Here is a 20,683-nt window from a genome sequence, read left to right as displayed (position 1 = left end):
TTGTTGTCGTTGTGAAACAGCCTTCAACTAAGCATCAAGGATCGTATTCAAAAAGCCTCCAGGTACAAAGAGATGGTCCTTGTAAAGAAATTCTACGGAAATTCATAGAATTATTATGTTTTATAAGAATTTACTCTTACAAATAAGAGTACATGAAGTGGTAAATAAACAGAAACGAATAAGTATAACCACTATCAGCATGTTAATAGGCTATTGCAGAAGTAGTAGTTTTTTTTTACCTTTTTTGGCTGCTTTTAAAGTATAGCTCACAGTTTAATCAACAGAGATTCATTATATAAAATAGCATTCATAGTAAAGTGTAACTCAGTTTTGTCGTCTCCCCTGCAGGCTTGTCCGCAGCCAGTCCTGGAAGCAAGTTTCTGACTATGTTCCCTCCACATAACGACCCAGCAGCAAATGTTACCCATCAAGTCACCATCACAGCCACTGGTGTTTGGTCCTCCGTCACTGTAGAGGTGCTGGAAAGCAGTTTCCTGCAACACATCTACCTCTCGGCCAGCCAGTCAAAGACAATCCACCTGCCACTGTCTGTGGGAATGACCGGTGATCGTTCCTCCCACCTCCTCAGTGTGAGGTCTACGTGGCCTGTTACAGTCCTTGCATCATTCTGTACCCACACTGGTTGTGACCACAGCCTCCTCCATGATGTGTCCTCCTGGGGGACCCACTACTATCCCATTACTCCTGACATGTCTGCTGTCAGCCAGATGGTGATCACCAGCTCAGACCGGGAGACATCCGTGGATGTCTTCCTCTCTGGAGACGTGCTCTCTGAAGGCAATATGTATCCCAGGGGTAGTGTCCTTAAGTTGCATATAGGGGGGCTGCAGAGTGTTTACCTCCAGAGCAACTCAAGCCTGTCTGGCTCAGAGGTAATCTCCAAAGAAGCTGTAAGTGTAGTGGTTGGTTTTACCTGCACCAAACACACAGCCCAGGATTGCTCGTATGGATTTGCTGAACTGAAACCAGTCTCGCACTGGAGTTTTGATTACATTATACCTCCTTTGGCAAACACAGCAATGAGTTCCAGTTTCCTGTTGGCAACAGCTGCCATTAACTCACACCTGGACGTCACTGCCAGCACCGAGCGACAGAATATGTCTCTGGTTGGTGGCATTATGAAGGTCATTCCAGTCGTGACCTCAGATAAAATCCACATTATCAGTGACAGTCCTCTTCAGCTTGTTTACTTCAGACGTTACAATGCACAGCAGAGACCTTCAACTCTAATAGTACTGCCATCTGTTGATGATATCTGCCAGACTGTCGCTATGTTTGATTCAGGTGATATGAGTAAGCAGCAAGATAACAGTACAGGCACAGGAGATTTGCAGTCTGGTTTTAAATTCTCCCTGAAGCTCAACTTTACTCAGCTGCCTGACGGTAATGCTGAGCCCAGTTCTCTTCACACAGACACAGATGTGGGAAATTACCTGAGCACCATGAGCAGACAATATCCAGCAGTGTGTTACAAAAGTATGTACCACAGCACATTTTGAATAACTTTGCATTGCATGTTGAGTATTTGGTCACTGTGTTAATCTGTGTTGGATATAAATACCTAACTTCTTTTTTTATTTCAGCTGCAGCGTCTTGTGAAGAGCTGTTCTGTGGTCACAAACGGAAGTGCTTTATCAAAGATGGAAAGCCACTCTGTGTTTCAAACACTAAGATATGCTCTGCGTGGGATGACTCTTATTACCGCACATTTGATGGAGAAGATTTTGTCCTGCAGGGAAACTGTAACTACACTTTGGTTCAGACGACCTGTCCAGGCTTAAATGCTTCTATTCCACTACAAGTTAATATAGCACGAGCATATTTGAAGAGCGCCACTGTCTCCACCATCCACACAGTGCAGATAAGCATCCAGGGCTTTAACATCTCCATAGTTAAAGATGACAAAACTTATGTTAGGGTGAGTGTACCAAAATTATTTAAATCAAAAATACACACTTTGTAGCTGTTAAGTGTTAATTCACAATGCCTGCTCTTGCTTTAAACTCAGATTAACGGACAGAAAAAGAACCTGCCCCTCACTCTGGGAAACAGGTCCCTGAACTTTTATCAAAGTGGCTCCAGCGTTGTCTTAGACACCACCTTTGGCCTGGCTCTGCAGTACGACTGGAAACACCATCTCCAGGTTGAAGTTGGCCCAGAGCTGTATGGCCTCCTGTGCGGTTTGTGTGGAAATGCTAATCGCAGCTCCTCAGCTGGCGCCATTGCCCCTAATGGCACTGATGATACCCAGACAGTGGATTTCACCCTCCCATGGGTGGTGAACAGTGACACAGGCTCCTGTATTGAAGACTGCGGTGGTGGTGTCTCATGTCCAGTGTGCACTCGAAGCCAGACCAAATCATTTCCTGGCAATAAAGGCCGCTCCCTTGGGATTGGGTGCACTCTGCTTGTGAGGAGCAATGGACCTTTTGCAGACTGTCACTCGTATATTGATCCTGAGCCCTTTGTTCGTAGCTGTGTGAACAGCCTGTGTGTCAATGAAGATGCCTCCTCTGTATGCAAGGTCTTGACGGCCTATGCCAACATCTGCCAGAGGCTCTCAGCCAGAGTCCAAAACTGGAGAACCATCTCACAGTGCTGTGAGATTTATTTTATTTTTTTATTTTTTAAAAGGTCCAGTGTGTAGGATGCAGGAATATATAGGCAGAGATGGAATGTGATATGTTTTCTGTAGTCTATAATCACCTGAAAACAAGGGTCATGTTTTTGTTACCTTTTTTAAAATTAGTCAATCATATCTACATAGGGAGCAGGTCCTCGTCCACGGGGTCCGCCACGTTGGACTGCCATTTTTCCACAGAAGCTCAGAACGGACAAATGAAACACTGGCTCTAGATGGGGCCATTCGTGTTTTTGCGTCAGCCACTGTAGTTACCAGCCCCTCTGCAGTGAGCTGAACAGTGTTGGGAAAACACTGATTTGTAATGTGAAACTGCTTTATTTTTGTTTTTACCAGTATAAATCACCTCTTCCGTTTGTTTGAGAGTAAGAAACTTCTGCCGATAATTCGACACCTGGTTAAAAACCTCTTGACCAATGCACAATGAAGGATTCTTAACAGGGAGTTCACGTTTGGCACTTGGGAGAAGTTTTAGCTTGTTGCAATCTGCCACTAAATCCTACACACTGCTCCTTTAAATTATATCATAATTTGGTTGGAAAATAAACCACAGAATTGCTAATTCTGTGTTCTTCCTTTCCCAGCTATGGTATGTCCAAACAACAGCCACTATGAGATCTGCGGTTCTGCCTGCCCTGCTACCTGCGCTAACCCGGAGGCCCACAGCAATTGCTCCCTGCCCTGTGTGGAATCATGCCAGTGCAACAAGGGGTACCTGCTGAGTGGTGGGAAGTGTGTACCACACAGCAAGTGTGGCTGTCTTCACCAAGGGTCCTACTATCACCCCAAGGAGAACTTCTGGATCGACGAACACTGCCAGGAGAAATGTGTCTGCCAGCCCAGCTCCAAGACGGTTATGTGTGCTCAGTCTCAATGCCAGGATGGAAAAGTGTGTAAGCTTCTGAACGGAGTCCTCGGCTGTCACGCGGATGGGCCCGGAGTGTGCATAGCCAAAGGAGATCCTCATTATACCACCTTTGACGGGCGTCATTTTGATGTGTATGGCAACTGTACTTATCTACTCACTTCTCACTGTCCCACCTGGGGGGACCTGGAAGACTTCACCGTGGAGGTCCAGAACCACATGGAGGATGCTACAAATGTTTCTTTTCGGCATGTTAAAATGGCAGTCTTTGGTTACTCCATTGAGATGACAAGTGAACAGAGGAACAGAGTTATGGTACGTTCAGTTATTTGTCCACAGCACATCTAGAGTAGACAAACCATATTCTCCACTTGCAGTATTAACACTACTCTGCTTGTTTCAGGTAAATGGTCTGCTACTGCGTCTTCCATCTGTTTTGAGCCAGGGCAAAGTAAAGCTCTACATGACTGGGCTCTCAAAGTGTATAGAGACTGACTTTGGCCTTGTGGTAACACACAGCTCTGATGTCCTGACTGTTCGAATGCCAAGGACCTACTCTGGTAATCTCTGTGGCCTGTGTGGGGACTTTAATGGCAATCCAGAAGATGATGTGATGCCCGACGATGAATCCGATATGTCTCAGGCCGTGAGACACTGGAAAACCAGCAGCGAACATGAATGCGTGGATGTGCCTATGAACAACTCGGGTTGTAATTCACACAATCGGACTCTTTATGAGGGGAAAGATTTCTGTGCAAGGTTACTGGATACAGAAGGAGCGTTCCAGAGCTGCCATGAAATGGTCGATCCACAAGATTTTTATGATAACTGTGTTCATGACCTCTGCTTTAGTAACCAGACCACCCTGTGTCAGATTCTGTCCAGCTATGTTGCTGTATGTCAAGAAATGGGAGCTATAGTGGATGAATGGAGAAATTTAAACTTTTGCAGTGAGTAACCATGGTTAAATCATTATTTTGCATATGTACAGAATAGGACTGTTGTGAATTTAATTGATTTCTCTCTCTCCTCAGATCACTCCTGCCCTCCTAACAGTGAATACCACCTGTGCTCCACTCACATGTCTGACTGTGTGGCAAACCCAAGTCCTCCAGCAGTGAAATGCAAAGAGGGCTGTTTCTGCAAACCTGGGTTCTTCCACAGTGGTGGGAAATGTCTACGAAACTCTGAGTGTGGCTGCATTCACAATGATGTTTACTATGAAATCCATGACAACTTCTACCCCGATGAGCACTGTAAGCTGCACTGTGTCTGTGTGGGCCACAACACAGTGCAATGTACCAACCACACATGTCCAAAAGGAACAACATGTGCCACCCAAGATGGCCACAGGGCATGTCATGCACCACAACCCGTTAAATGTGCAGTCATGGGCAGCAGGCACTTCAGGAATTATGATGGACGTAGCTTTGACTTTAATATGGGAAGCTGCCGTTATGTTCTATCCCGGGTTTGTGACGAGGAAGAGTCTGAGCCCACTGTTATTATCCAGCAAGGACAGCTGCACCTCAGGGTCCGTGGAGTGAACGTATCTTTGGAGATGGAGCATTTGGGAAAAGTAAAAGTAAGCAGCTGCACATTTACAAACTCACTGTTTATGTGCCTCGATAGTTACTCTAACATTTAAATTTTCCAGATTGATGGTGTTTTGAGGAGGCTTCCTGTCCAGCTGGATCACGCAGCAATACTGCATTCTGGCTCGCTTACTCGTGTTGTTGTAGACACAGGGACTGTTGTCACTTATGGAGGGCCTAATCTGGTACAAATAGTGATTCCTGCCTCCCATAGCAAAATGTGTGGCTTGTGTGGAAACATCAGTGCCATTACTGACAAACAGAGCCTGAATTCCAGCCTTGCAAGTGATGCTTTCATCTTTGCATCTTTGTCACTTTCACCTCCTGGAACAAACTGCTCCGAAAAATGTGATTCCTGTTCAGAGTGCAACTCTACCATGGAAGCTTCATTTGCATCTGATAACCTCTGTGGCCTGATGCTCGCTCCTGCAGGATCATTTGGTGAATGCCACTCCACTGTGGACCCAAAGCCCTTCTTTCACAACTGTGTGAATGACTTGTGTTTGTCTAATGGGAATGAAGAATTGTTTTGCAGCAGTTTGAGAGCGTACACTTTTGCATGCCAGGAGGCAGGAGCGAAGGTCAAACCATGGAGGGGTGAGAAGTGCAGTGAGTATCATTAATCTCTCTCTCTCTCTCTCATGAGTGCGCATGTGTTGTTTCATCAGTCTGTCATGGTGTGCCAGTACATGTAAATCATACAGGTCTGCACACACTTCTCTTGTACTTGAAGAACTCTGGCAAGCTCTGTACAGTGCTGTTGCCAGATTGATGTAAGACTAGCTGGACTCTGTACAGTATATGAACACCTTTTCTCCCCCCCCACCACAGCACTCTCATGCCCCAAAAACTCTCACTATAATGTATGTGTCAGTGCGTGCCCTGAGTCCTGTGGCATTGTATCTGATATCCCCTGCCCATGGGCATGTTATGAGGGATGTCAATGCAAGTCTGGATACATGCAGAGTGGGAATGGCTGCGTCAAAGCTGAGGAATGTGGTTGCTTCTACCGTGGGCACTATTACAAGGTGAGTAGCTACACATTATTTAGCAAATATCAGCTATATACTTTCCCTTTGTCTCTGCAATGCATTTATGATTCTTCTTAATCCAGTGAAACTGTATACGTAAAATCTAAGATCTTAAGATTTGCAGAGATTTGTTTGACTCTGATTAACCTATTGGTTCGCTGAATCACTGAGGTGTGTTGTTGTGACACACTAACATGTGATCCCACTGCACTGGCAGTTGAACATGTTGCCACAGTTGAAGCTAAACAAGTAACGTGCCCTGGTTATTCCATGCACTGTAATAACATGACTCATGGTACATATGCCTCACCTGTGTGTGGCATGACTAATCACATAATCCTAGGCCTTTGTTTTCCTGGCTTGTTTGTTTGCACTGTGTTTAAGAGAACAGTTGGGTAACGCACGCCAACAGTGACTCACTGTTCTCTGTAGATTGGGGAGATATCGTGGGCTGAGGGATGCTCAGAGCGGTGTAACTGCTCTGCCGCTGCCACCATGTGCTGCGAGCCATCGTCTTGCCCGGAGGGAGAGAGCTGCACCCTTAACAATACCTGGGGCTGTGCAAGGAAAGGTAGGCCCAGCTGGTTCTGCTGGGTTGGGTGACATTTCCTCACAGGCTGACTGTTGTTCATTCAGCTGTACCGTGCAACACTCATTTGTCTTGCATTTTCAAATTTTAATATGTAACTGTTTTTCTGCCGGGGCTGTTTTTCAACCTCATACATGCAGATGGTTTTTTGTTGTTGTTTTTTTTCTGTGTCCTGTCATTTTACCTAAAATGAGGTTAAACCGTCACCCTTTTGAATAGTCCATTATGTACAAAAATCTCGTCCCTGCCTGGGGGCTCCAGCATGATTGCAGTGCTTGTCAATCATAAGTAATAATGCACCTCTTATTTTACTCACAAAAGCCTGTGATTGAAATTTAAATGTGATTTGTTGCAAATGACTTAATGTGTATTTACATTTGATGCCATGCAAATGAGTCTGATTTTTTTTTTTTTTTTTTTTTTTTTAACTTCTGTGACTACAGATTATTTGTTTTTATTCTAAACTACTTTAGAGCTTTATTCACTTATGTTGTAACAGTTGTTTCATAGGCTGATCTGGTCTGCAGATTTCTACAGCTGCATGTGTCTGCATGAATCTAATAATTTGCCACTTTGTTTTCAGGTGATAATGATTCTAAAATCTGTGAAGATGGCAAGACTTGTGGTGTCCAAAGCCAACCTCTGCAAACCCAGTGTTGGGTACTGGGAGGCGCCCACTTCTACACTTTTGATGGGAAGGTGTTTGAATTCCTAGGAAACTGTACCTACACTCTGGCCCAACTGTTGAATGACACCAGTGAGAATTTGACATTTTGGGTAGGGATACAGAAAGACAGGACCCCCGACGAGGCTTCCTCTCTCAAAGGCATCCATGTCAAAATGGCTCAAGACAATATTACCATCTACAGAGGGGAAAAAGGCCATGCTTGGGTAAGTTTGAGTTAGGAAATACAAATAGTCACATCACCATTCTAGCCTCACTGTCAGTTTGTAGTTTAACTTTTTTATCATTTGAAATGCCAGTCATCCATTATTGATCACTTCTTCAATATGGCCTTTTAAATATTAAGTTGCTTGTGGTTTTTCACAAAGTAGATGCACTGACACTACAGTGGTTGAAGGGACAGTTTACCCTCAAATCAAAAATACATATTATTCCTATTACCTGTAGTGCTATTTATCAATCTAGATTGTCTTGATGCAAGTTGATGTTTGAGGTATTGGCTGTAGAGCTGTCTGCCTTCTCTCAAATATAATGGAGGTAGATGGCACTCCGCTTGTGGTGTCAGAAGAAAGAAAATGGTTCCTACATGAAACTGCTCACAACAAGGTCTGTGGATTATGTTGAGTTACAGGGTCATGATTTCTGGAAAGAGACACTGCTGTTGAGTTTGAGCACCACAAGCAGATTGCAATCTAATTCCATTATATTTGAGCAAAGGCAGACATCTACGGCTGATATCGCCAATATTCAGCAACTCACACCAAAACAATCTGGATTAATAAATACCACTACAGGTAAGAGGAAAAATATGCTTTCTGATTTGGAGGTGAACTGTCCCTTAAGATTTCATCACAAAATTGAAGGAAAATTGCATCCTGTGATAACATATATACAAAATGTTTTTGCTTTCTCCACAGATAAATGGCGAGAAAAGGCTATTACCTGTGACTTTGCAGTTTGCACGTGTGAATATTTATCAGAGTGGCATGTTTGTTGTTGTAGATACTCACCTGGGAATCCAAATTAAGTATGACTGCGCTCATATTGCCACTCTCCTCCTCTCCAATACAACAGCAGTCCATGGCATGTGTGGGAATAATAATGGCATTAAAGAAGATGACCTCAGGACCCCACAGGGGGAAGCTGTTGATGCTACCACCTTTGGCTGGAGCTGGAGAGTTCCTGATCAGGAAACTCGGTGCACAGCAGATTGTGGAGATGCCTGCCCACGCTGCTCTGCTGAGCAGCTACTGGAGAAGGATGTCGCCAGTCAATGGATCTCTATGCACGAGTACATCTGGTCACCACAAAATCCATTCTACGTGTGCCGGGAAGTTGTTAATTACACTAAAATCTCAGCAGGTGTGAGCATGTTTGACCTGTGCTCTAGTAATGACACTCAGGAGGTCCTCTGCCCCATCTTGGAGGCCTATGCTGCCACCTGCCAAAATGCCCAGATCCACATCAGAGAGTGGAGGAACAGCACCTTCTGCTGTGAGCAAATTTGTCTTTATGGAAGTAAATATTTGCAATTGAAAATGCTTCTTACAAACCAACACATGATTAGCTGGTTACAGTTAACCTAACTACCTGCTAGCCTGCCAACTCTCGACATCCCCCCCGACCCAGACGCCTCACTGTCCATACCCAGACCTATAACTGATTAATAAAAAAAAAATTAATTTTGATGGAACTTTCCTATTTTAAGCAGAGCAACATTTGTAGCACTGGTTTAGCAGACCATGAAACTCATAGACATTGCATACACTAAATTGTCTCATGTGATGAAGCAATTTCACAATGTACATTTTAACAAGAGAAAAGACAGCAACAATGGCTTTTAATAAAAAATGGACAGGCAGTTAAATGTTCATATTTTCCACAGGCAATTGAAAACTCGTCTCTCTCTAAAGATCACCCACTGGTTACAGGTGTCTCGATTCTTTGAGCATGTAGTTTTCCCTCCACATTGTTGATCAGTCTCCTTCTCTCCTATCAGCCGTTTCCTGCCAACTGAACAGCCATTATAAGTCCTGTGGCTCAGCCTGCCCTCCCACCTGCGAGGACCCATCCGGTTCAAGACCGTGCACCCTGGCTTGCGTGGAGACCTGCCAGTGTGACCCAGGGTTCATCATGGACGGTGACACCTGTGTGCCCTTATCCCAGTGTGGCTGCACTTACAACGGCTACCGTTACCATGGCAACCAGACCTTCTGGGCAGACGATGGATGCACCAAACGGTGTGTTTGTGACCCCAGCACCAACCAGACGCAGTGCCGTTTGGATTCCTGCGACCCCGACGAATTCTGCGGCCTTCAAAACGGAGTCAGAAGCTGTGTGCCGCACCCCCAGCAGACGTGCATGTACACAGGTCATCACATAGTCACCTTCGATCAGCATGACTATGATTTGCACGGCACCTGTCGGTACCAGTTACTGGGCATGTGTGGACAGGTACGAGGCCTTGATGCCATTCAGGTTTACATACAGACAGATGGACACTTGGCCTCAGCGCTTCATGTCCTGGTCAATATGAGTGGTGTGCTCGTGGAGCTAAACAGCAAAAACAGTGAGAGCATAGAGGTGAGTGCAAGTATCCTCTTGTTGTTGTGTTTGTTTTTTAATGTGACACTGCATAATTTTTTCTGACACTCTAATAGGTTGTAAATAAATCATCTAATAATTAAACCAGACTTCACAGAGATTACTTCTGAGAATGTGTTGCTGACTTTCAAATGAAATTTTGGCCCCCCCTACAGGTCGATGGTGTCAAGAGGAGCATGCCCTATCACTTCAGCCCTTCCGCGCTGGCGTTCTCTTTGGGGCTGCACACTTACATCTACACAAACATGGGCTTTGAATTTAGTGTGGGCATAGAGGGCATAGTCAGCATTAGTCTCTCCAGTAAATATGCTAATGCTACTTGTGGGCTGTGTGGTAACTTCAACTCTGATCCTACTGATGACCTCACAGCAAATGGCCCACAGGAGCATCTCAGTCCAGAGCACTTTGGAAAAGCATGGAGGAGTGGGCCGAATCCTTGGTGTGTGGAGGGCTGTCTGGGAGGAAGTTGTCCAAAATGTTCATCTGAGCGTCTGGCCCGCTTCTCTGACCCGGAGGCTTGCGGGAGGATTCTGGAAGTTAATGGACCATTCAGGCACTGTCATGGCAAAGTGGACCCCTCTAGCTTTTACAAGCGCTGCGTCAGTGACCTGTGTCTTCATGGAGGTCTCCAGCCTGCACTGTGTCACTCCCTGGCAGAGTATACTGCTGTCTGCCTTTCCCACAAGGCTACAGTTTCTGCCTGGAGGAGTCCTGGATTCTGCTGTGAGTGTTAATGTGCTCCGAGCTCTGTTGTGTGAGTGAATTAAATTAATATCCTCTACAATTGTAACTGTGCTGTTTGGAGTTCAGCATCATTGCACACCAAATGAAATATGGAGAGTTTGCAGATGCCTGTGCAAACACACAACGTTTCATCATGTTTAGATTGTTGATATTGATCACGCAACATGAGGAGAAGAGAATGGAGATTATTTGCATACAAATCAAATATACGCCTGTAGGTGCTTAATGTAAAGTTTGTTCCCTTGGGTATTTATTGAAAATGTTTGTATAAGTTTGACAGTGTCTGTGACACACTGGTATTGAGGCCGCAACCTTCTAGGTGCTATTGGACCACTAGATGGTACTAATGCATCACTGGTCAACCCTAACCTTTACAACATTTTTCTGTCTTCCTGTCCTAAGTGACTGATGTCTCTCTGTATCCCCACAGACCCCTCCTGTCCCTCCAGTACCAGCTACAACATGAGTTCTGCCTCTGTTCAGCTCTGCCTCAGTTGGCAGAATAACACAGTAGAGATGCCTCCAAACATGGGGGAGAACTGCCTTTGTGAAGCAGGGTTAGTTCACAGTGGCAGCCTGTGTGTCTACCCAGAAAACTGTGGCTGCTTCCACCACAGAGAATACCTCAGAGCAGGACAGGAGGTGTCTACCTGCGAGCAAAGCTGTTTATGTCATGCTGGGGGACGCGTGACTTGTCGTAATGTCTCCTGTGGTGAGGATGAGGAGTGTAAGCTTATTAAAGGTGTTCAAGGTTGCCACCCCAAACCCAAAGTGGCACGCTGCTCTGTTGATGGATCCCAATACACCACGTTTGATGGACAGGCATTTGAATTTCATGGTTCATGTAACTACACCCTGGTGCAGACGTGCCTCAATAAACTGGATGTGGAGCCTGTTTTCATAGCTGCACAGGGCAACCACAGCGAGGGCAGGCAGATCTACTTGCAAGTCGATAAAATGCATTTTAAGATGTCAGCAGCTTTTCCTGGAAAAATTCAGGTAATTCATGTAATGATTTCACAGCCTTCAACATGATTTATTGTTCATCTTTTAGCATGCACTGTAAAGTAATTTTTCACAGCATACACGAACTGTTCTGTATTTTACCTTTTTAAACGTGAATTATTTCACCCAGGTAAATGGAGTTTTCGAGAACCTGCCGTTCTCCCAGAGCAACTTCACTGTACATCAGAAAAATGGACAGATAACCATCAAGACCCCGCAGTCTGTTGAGCTAATTTCAGACCTGCAAAACCACATTCTGGTCAAAATCCCCGACATTTACCACCAGACAACCTGTGGCCTTTGTGGAAACTACAATGATAATCCCTCGGATGACCTGCAGCTGCCCAATGGCAACATGATCTCTGATCCTGACATTGTTGGGCTGTCATGGAAGTTGTCTGATACCGAATCATCCTGCAGCGACACATGTGACAGTACATGTCAACTCTGCCATTATCCTGTGCCTGAGTACACATCTGACCTGTACTGTGGCCTTCTCACCCATCCCACAGGTCCGTTCTCCTCTTGTCACCATTTAGCGTGCCCGAATAAATACTACGCACTCTGCATGGAAAATCTTTGTGAAGCAGAGGGACAACACTGGGCTCTGTGTGACGCACTGTGGGCCTACGAGGCAGCTTGTAAGGAGGCGGGAGGGATGGTTGACCTCTGGACGAACTCCACAGGCTGTGGTGAGTCTTTGTACATTGTTTAGTGATGTTTAAATGAGACTGACTTAAAATTTCAAATGATTAAATGCTGCAATATATCCTGCTTATTAAGACTGACTGTTGTGCGTTTTATTTTACAGCTTATGAATGTCCTCAATTCAGCAACTACAGCCAGTGTGCCAATGCTTGCTCCTCACTGTGTCCTGAGATTAGCCAGGCGGTGCAGTGCCCCAGAGACTGCGAGGAAGGCTGCCAGTGTAATACCGGACACCTTTATGATGGTTATTCCTGTGTTCCAGCAGAGCAGTGTGGCTGTGTACAGGACGGGAGGAGGTTTAAGGTCAGAATTAAACAGTTTTAGAAAAGTGTTCATTGAGATAGTCCATCACATTTGCTTAAATTCAACAGTTGCGTTGTTTGCAATATATTAATAAAGAATCTTCTTCAAATGACTTCAGTAAACACATTCTGATATTGGTTTCTGTCATTTTGTCTCTATTTGCAGGCCTCTGAGAGCAAACTGCTACAAAACTGTACTGTTAACTGCACCTGTGGGCCTCCTCTCGTCTGTGAGCAATACTCATGTCCTGCACTGCACAGCTGTATAGTTTCAGATGGAATTATGGGTTGCCACAAGGAGGGTGAGCATTTAAATTTTAAGAGCCATATTTTTTGATACTAATTTGCCTGGGCAATTATTACTTCTCTTTCTGTAAAAACATAAGTTACTGTATTTTTTGCAGCACCAACCCCTGATCCATGTGAGGGAAAATGTGATGAAACTGAGACGTGTCACCTGAGCAATGGCACACACGTCTGCGAGAGTCGTCGCGGTCTGTGCTGGGCCTGGGGAGGCCGGCACTACCACACCTTGGATGGGCTCAACTATAACTTCGAGGGGACCTGTGCCTATCTGCTCATAGGCAGCAGGGGGTCAGCAAATGGTCTGACACCCTTTAGTGTGTCCAAGAAGAACAACTGTAAAGGCAGCACTGTGTCGTCCACACAGGCGGTCACTGTAAAAGCTTATGGGTACATCATCAAGCTTAGTGGAGGAAATGGCAGCGTACATGTAAGTAAATGTCAGTTTTTGAATGGAAAAGCTGCTCAGGTTTTAATTTTATTACTAATGAGTCTCGCCCTTTATTTTCAGGTTAACAACCAGGTCACTAATATTCCTGTTAATCTGTTGCGGGGTAAGATCCAGGTTTCTTCCAAGGAAGGCAAAGCTGTACTGACGACTGACTTTATGCGTGTAGTATTCGATGGGAACTCTACTACTATTGTGAAACTGGACCCATACTACAAGGGTAAAGTGTATGGGCTGTGTGGCAATTTTAATGGTGACCCTCAAGATGAGTATCCTGTAACTACACCTGGTTCCCGTCCTGTCAACACAACTGCGGCACTCACTGAAGCTTACCGGCTCTTCGATGGGGATGATAACTGTTGTACTGGCTGTAAACAGAAATCAGATGAAGATGACATGCTTGCAGATCCTGTTTCTGAGGTTGTCCCTGGTGGCAAAGGACAATGTGCAGTGCTCATGGATCATAATGGTCCGCTTTCCCACTGTCATAATCGAGTTAATCCAGATTCCTTCTATGACAGCTGTGTGTTTGATCATATGCATGACGGAGGGTCAGAACTTGCACTTGACGGGGCCATGTATTCATATTCCTTAGTGTGTGAAGAAGCCAGTGATGGCTACAACGATGAAGTGACAGCTGGTAAGTAGTCGTAAAAAGTGCAATGTAAGTCAGTTAAAATGTTCTTGTGGCTATTGTAATCTTAAATGACACACTGATAAATAATTTCAGGTATGCACTGTCCACCAAACAGCCACTACAAGACCTGCGGCTCAGCGTGTCCTCCATCCTGTGAGTTTAACGCCACTTTCTGCAACAAGAAGTGTGTTCAGGCCTGCTTCTGTGACCCTGGCTTCATTAGGAGTCAGATTGGCTGTGTGCGTCCACATCAGTGTGGCTGCACGGACTCCAGAGGCAAATACTACAGCCTCAACTCAACTTTCTGGACACCAGACAACTGTGGTCAGCTCTGTTTCTGTGGACCGGCTACTGGAGAGATCCACTGCCAGCCAGCCCAGTGCCCCAGAGGAATGGTCTGCAAGCGGCTACAGCACAAGCGGGTGTGTCAACCTGAAAAGCCTCAGAACTGTACCGTTGTCACCGGGCTGCATTTTACAACTTTTGATGGATATCATTTTGACTTTCGGGACAGCTGTGCTTATTCTTTGGTTCAGACTAAGGCCAACCTAACTGGACTAACACCATTTAATATCACCATCTCTGATGCAAGTTGCCACAAAAGGCTTTTTCATAGCCTCGATTTAACACTCTCCATCTATGGTTTGGAGGTGGTGGTGAGAAAGGATGACCCAGGGAAGGTTTTGGTGAGTACGTTGCGATGTCTCATTGACAGCCTTCAGCATGAACCATTGTATGTAACTTGAGTGTGTTCTTTTCATTCTCAGGTTGATGGACTGTATAAGCCCTTGCCATACTCTCACCAGACAGGCCATGTTAATGCCTACCACACACCTTCGTCTATCATCATTCACACTGATGTGGGGTTATATCTGATCATCTACAACACTGGCACACTAATGGTTATCCTCCCCAGAAGTTACGCCTTCTCTGTCTCTGGTCTCTGTGGGAACGCCAACACTGACCCTCACGATGACCAAATGATGCCCAATGAAGAGCTTGCCCAAAATAAACTAGAGTTTGCCCACAGCTGGAGGAAGCCTGGATCAGAGGCCTGTAGGTCCAACTGTTCCTCCAGACCGAAGCGTTGTCCTGCTGAGGTGCAGAAGCTTTTTGAAGGCAGTGATTTTTGTGGGGTCTTGTTGAATGAGCTAGGGCCATTTGCAGACTGTGCGTCAGTGTTGAGTCCCAAGATTTACTTCCACAGCTGTGTAACAGATTCCTGCTCTTATGACGGACACTACTCAGCACTCTGCAATTCCATTGCTGCTTATGCTGCTGCCTGCCAAGCAGCTCAGCTGCCCGTCAGGCACTGGAGGAGTGACACTTTCTGTGGTGGGTATATAATTCGGTCTGTTTGTCATTGGTTAAATTTTAATTTACTTTAATACCTTACAGCTGATTAGAGTCCAGCCTCACATATTCCTAGGAACATTTAGTGTTTGACACTTTTATGTGTCTGTCCGGGTTCAAAGCTGGGCAGCTGGCAAGTACCTAATGGCATACTTGTTGACCTTCAGGCTTTTATAAACATCATTAGACAAGTCAGCAGTCATGCAAACTTTGCGTTAGGGCAAGTGTCTGCAATCGGCCATCATCCGTAACACTATAAATGACTAAATCATGTGTGTTCAAGCCAGGGAAGGCACAGTGGTATTGTTTTGATAAGAGCTCAAAATTTATGTAAATTACTCCTTTACAAACACTGTACAGTTGATTTATTTGACATAACTTTTAATGTGTCAGTTATTTATGTTTTGACCCTACAGCAATACTGTTTTTTTCTATTTAATGGAAGGCAACCAAATATTTCAGTCCTAAGTGGCCACAGAAAGTATTCAGCTCACAATGTTTCCTCTATGCTGTATTTAACATTTTGAGCCGTTGCACTCATTTACACACATTTACACTACATAAGTCAGTGGGTTGAGTGTTAAGAGCATGTGGATGAGCTTATGTGTGACAAAGGTAGAAGAAAATTCTGTTGGATGTTAATTATACTCAAGTAGAATGAGATGTGTCATTGTCAAACGTCATGATTCTGTGACATTTAAGACTTACGTACCGTCTCTCCCTCCAGGTATGTCATGCCCTAAGAATAGCCACTATGAGCTGTGTGGACCTCGATGCCCTGTTGCGTGCCTCGGACTGTCCTCCCCTGCAGACTGTAGTGGAGGTTGTGAAGAGGGCTGCCAGTGTGACCCTGGCTACGTCCTGAGTGATGGCCAGTGTGTGCTGGTTTCTGACTGTGGCTGCATGCATGAGGGGGAGTATCGCCCTGCTGGCCACTTCTACTCTGAGAAGAGCTGCCAAAAGTGTGACTGCAAAGGGGGAAGGGTGACCTGCGGCCCTGTGGAAAGCTGTTCAGTAAAGGATGGCCTTGCCGTGCAGTATGGGGTGTGCCAAGTGTTTGCTGGCTTTGGCTACATCACTTTTGATGGTATTATTCTGCCTCACCATGGAGCTTGCACCTATATTGTATCAGCCCTCTCATCTAAAGCCTTGCATGACTATACTCTGCTGCTTAGCTTTAAAAAGGACATGACTGGCATTTTCACAATCAGCAGAGTGGTATTTAATTTGCATTCAGTAGAGGTGTCCATTGATCCTGAAACTCTGTGGAAAATACAAGTAAGCAATCTGTATCCATTTATTTATTAAAGGTAAGTTTCATAAAATATTTGCAGCCTTAACTGGTTTCTGTGCTTACAGGTGAACAGAGAAGAACATGGAGTGCCTTTCGACAACGGACAACTAAAAGCTTATCAAGATGGCAACCGACTGGTTATCATCACACCATCCGGGGTGGGGATTGACATGTCCTCCAACCATTACCTCAGGTTGACTGTACCACAGGTTTATGACATCACAGCTTCAGGCCTCTGTGGGAACTTCAATGGGGACAAGTATGACGACATGGAAATGAGGAACGGCCACATTGCAAAAAGCTTTGCAGAGCTCCTGCACAGCTGGGCGGCAGCAGCAGCAGCAGCTCCTGAAGAGCACTGCACTGACACTTGTGGGAGAGAGTGTGAGGAGTGTAGGCTGTCCCCACGCGACAGCATGGTCTGTGATATCATGTTGATCAATAATATTGAATTCCACCACTGCTGGAACAGTGATGTGGAGCGAGATATTTACACACTCATGTGCAACAGGGCACTTTGTGCCGGGGCAGCAGGGCATGTGGCTGCATGTCTAGCACTAGAAGCATATTCTGCAGCCTGCCAGAGTAAAGGGATACCAGTGGGGTCATGGAGAGAGAACACTCCATGTGGTAAGTAAATGATTTTGACTGCTGTTTAAATGAGTATGTGCTCCACTCTCAGGTCTTGTCCACACATACATGGGTGTATTTTAAAACAGCCTTTTCTGTGTGTTTCTGCCTTTCATCTACACATAAACTGCATTGTAAGTCACTGATAATAGATCCTTTGTAGAACTCTGTCAAGGGTGAGGATTTTTAGAAACTCTTATTTTCAGTGGAGACAGGGAAAAGTGAGTTTTTGGCTTAAGATGTCAGAGTGTACACAATTCTCTTTTGTGAGGGGTCACACATGAGGCTACATGTCCTGCAGTGCTGGATGTGACCAAAGATAGTGCTGGTTAATAAGACTTATTACATCTTCACACATAAATGTGCAGTTACTCCTTCACTATACTGAGAAACAGAGGTGTCTGAATGCACTACAGAGGTCACTGCTCCAGGTAATAGCTTTTTTAGGTTTCTGATAGACCAGCATTTTTTTTTTTTTTTTTTTTTTTTTTTTTGTGTGTGTGTGGCTTTAGGGTTATATTGCTGCCTGTTTGTTTGGCTTGCTCTCAACAGTGCTTAAATTGTGCTTTGAATTTTCATTTAGATGGAGTTTTTTTTATTGTGGTACCTGTGTGGACAGGAATTTTTTGCCTGAAAATACCCATGTACATGTGAACTAGGCCTAAATGATTCACATTTCCTACCACCAGCTCTCCAGTGTCCTGACCGCAGTAGCCCCAGGAAGTGTGTTGACTCCAGCTCCAACTCATGCCCCGCTCTGCTCCGGCCTGGCTCTCCAGCAACTGGCTGTTCAGAAGGCTGCGAGTGCCACAATGGAAATGTGTTTGATGGGGACGAGTGCGTACCTTACAGTCAGTGTGGGTGTGTTCATCGTGATGTATATATCAAGGTAAATATATCTGCTAAATACAGACAGTAAATGCTATGCACGTTCCCAGGTATGTTATTATCAGTAATTAAAGCCCACATGGAGGATTTCGGCAACTGCATAATTAGTTTTCCTCCTCCTCCTCAGCTGGATGAACAGTTGTACACTGAGGACTGCACCCAGAGATGCTGGTGCCACCCTTTGGGTGGGGTGATATGTGAGGAGGCAGAGTGCAGTGTGGGGCAGCAGTGTGCTCTGAGAAATGGTTCGTGGGGTTGTCATGACAGACCTGAAGTTTGTGAGCTCAGGGGCAGCCTCCAGGTCTCCACATTCAGTGGGCAGCAGCTGAGCTTGGAACCTCGGTTATCTTACAGTCTGATGTCCCTCTGTGACGAGGCAAGTGTGCACTGGTTCAGCCTGATCTCTTACCATGGACCTTGTGATGGCAGCTCTTCCAGGCTGGTCACTGTGTTTCAGATCCTCCTGCATGGAGCATCATTAACTATACAGGAAGGAGCAGTGAAGGTATAACTTCTCTTAGAATTTTCATGACCAGAAACCTACTTTGAAACTGTCTGTCCTCAATAACTCACTGTTGCACCCCACAGGTGGATGGACACTTCGTGCCCCTCCCTCACATCTTGCCATCAGGGGTGTCCCTGTCCTCTGGTGTGAGCCAGGACAAGTCAGAGGTCACAGTGATTTTGAGGAGAGACACTGGTTTGGAGTCAGAGCTGGAGATAGAGATTGGTGTTACCATGGTGACAGTCAAGGTCCCTCTCTGGTACTCAGGGAAATTGTGTGGTCTCTGTGGAAACCTTAATGACCTCCACTCACACAGTTCAGTCAGGTCATGGGTTCTCCCTGACTTTCCTGGCTGGTAAGTGATGTCCTTCACAACACTAGTACTGCACGTGCATCGACTAATTACATTTATATGCTTGAAAATTAATTCAATAATGAATATTTTCTCTTTACAGCGGCTTCACTGGATGATGATGATCGTTTTAATGTAAAAGATGTGTTGTTGTATGTTTTTAAATACAAAAACAGTTTAAACAACTTTGCATAGTCTGTCATTTAAACTCTCTGGCATGCCCTTCTCCTGCTGGCAGCACCCTTATCAGTCAGGCCCACACACCTTTTTTAAATAAGGTCATCTCTGGCCAACGTTGATTAGGATCCAATAAAAAAAAAAGCAATGAGGGCACACCTTTATCTAAATCCACAATGTGTACAGTAACTAAACCAGGCTTACTGTTGCCCTGCCCAAGGGCTTCTGACCAAATGAAAAGTAATTAAATATTTGAGGGTTTTTTCATAATCTAATGCAAACTTTTAGGGCTAAGTTGTATTTACTTTCCCTCTATCATGAGTGATTGTAGCACCCTCCACTGTGTGCTGTTATGCCTTGGGTGACACACAAAACCAACAGAAACCGCCCGTTAAGCCCAACTCCTGCCACACCGCAGAAATGTTTGTTTAATTAAGATTTGATCGATCAGTTCCATAGGATTATCCACCCATTTTGCAAGCGTTACAAGGGGACATGTCTTTGTTTACAAGCATGCATTGGCTTAAAGGACACAATATAAACATGGGCAGAAATTGTGATTTGTGCACTGAGTAGGGTTTATATGCTATCAATATGATGCACAGTAGGTTGTGTGATTACTGAGTTTGTTCTCAAACTGGTAAACAATATAGAACACTGACAGGAGGGCATTCTGAATGAAAAGCAAGAGTTTAGAGAGGAAATGATCATGTCACATTTTTAAGGAAAGTTTTTTTTTTGTTTTTGTTTTTTTTTTTTGCGCTGTAAAGTCTTGAGAAAATCCATGTCCTTACCAGAAGAAACCAACACTTTGAAATGCATATCTTCTGTGATGTGAGACATAAATCATCAGTCTTTATTTATATAGCAAATGTCATACCATGTAAGCTCAATTTGATTCACACACAGCAAATATGAAAAAATTAAGACATGAATACATATTTAAATACATAAAGAAAAAAAATCACAAAAAATGATTCATGTTTTCATATTCTTCAAAACCCAGCCCCTATTATGAAACTAGACTGCTGCATGTCAGCTCAGAGACTCTTGGGTAACTTTGAAGATAAGTTGATTTTTGTCTTATCATATTCTTGCCTTGCCCACTGTAAAATGGATAATATTATTTGGTTACACCAGAATATACAAAACAGCTGAATGTGGGCAAATAAACAAATTGACCTAAATCTACCTGGTGGTATGCATCCAGCGGGACTGGATTTACTGTTTATTAAAAATGGAAAAAAAAACTTGACTAAAAACACAAATAATTGCATGATTAATGTAATGGCAAATTATCCAAATG

General features: G+C 44.6%; 1 protein-coding gene across 1 annotated transcript in view; it reads left to right on the top strand.

The window, feature by feature from the left end:
* The window catches only part of LOC125893477 (IgGFc-binding protein), a 40,824-nt gene that overhangs the window by 2,358 nt on the left and 17,783 nt on the right, over window positions 1-20,683 (top strand). Inside the window, exons 2-27 of the mRNA XM_049584184.1 lie at window positions 349-1,497; window positions 1,605-1,939; window positions 2,030-2,621; window positions 3,247-3,842; window positions 3,931-4,477; window positions 4,562-5,076; window positions 5,185-5,731; window positions 5,954-6,150; window positions 6,586-6,724; window positions 7,326-7,633; window positions 8,345-8,921; window positions 9,427-10,010; window positions 10,187-10,754; window positions 11,206-11,774; window positions 11,911-12,472; window positions 12,592-12,791; window positions 12,957-13,092; window positions 13,195-13,523; window positions 13,605-14,181; window positions 14,272-14,864; window positions 14,946-15,513; window positions 16,259-16,809; window positions 16,891-17,455; window positions 18,145-18,344; window positions 18,471-18,848; window positions 18,932-19,203. Coding sequence (XP_049440141.1) covers window positions 349-1,497; window positions 1,605-1,939; window positions 2,030-2,621; window positions 3,247-3,842; window positions 3,931-4,477; window positions 4,562-5,076; window positions 5,185-5,731; window positions 5,954-6,150; window positions 6,586-6,724; window positions 7,326-7,633; window positions 8,345-8,921; window positions 9,427-10,010; window positions 10,187-10,754; window positions 11,206-11,774; window positions 11,911-12,472; window positions 12,592-12,791; window positions 12,957-13,092; window positions 13,195-13,523; window positions 13,605-14,181; window positions 14,272-14,864; window positions 14,946-15,513; window positions 16,259-16,809; window positions 16,891-17,455; window positions 18,145-18,344; window positions 18,471-18,848; window positions 18,932-19,203 — 12,154 coding nt within the window. The remainder of the gene's footprint in view (window positions 1-348; window positions 1,498-1,604; window positions 1,940-2,029; window positions 2,622-3,246; window positions 3,843-3,930; window positions 4,478-4,561; window positions 5,077-5,184; window positions 5,732-5,953; window positions 6,151-6,585; window positions 6,725-7,325; window positions 7,634-8,344; window positions 8,922-9,426; window positions 10,011-10,186; window positions 10,755-11,205; window positions 11,775-11,910; window positions 12,473-12,591; window positions 12,792-12,956; window positions 13,093-13,194; window positions 13,524-13,604; window positions 14,182-14,271; window positions 14,865-14,945; window positions 15,514-16,258; window positions 16,810-16,890; window positions 17,456-18,144; window positions 18,345-18,470; window positions 18,849-18,931; window positions 19,204-20,683) is intronic.

Source organism: Epinephelus fuscoguttatus, linkage group LG8, assembly GCF_011397635.1.
Source record: "Epinephelus fuscoguttatus linkage group LG8, E.fuscoguttatus.final_Chr_v1".
Lineage (NCBI taxonomy): Eukaryota > Metazoa > Chordata > Actinopteri > Perciformes > Serranidae > Epinephelus > Epinephelus fuscoguttatus.
Note: the sequence above shows the minus strand (reverse complement) of the source record. Positions and strands in the feature narration are given on the sequence as shown.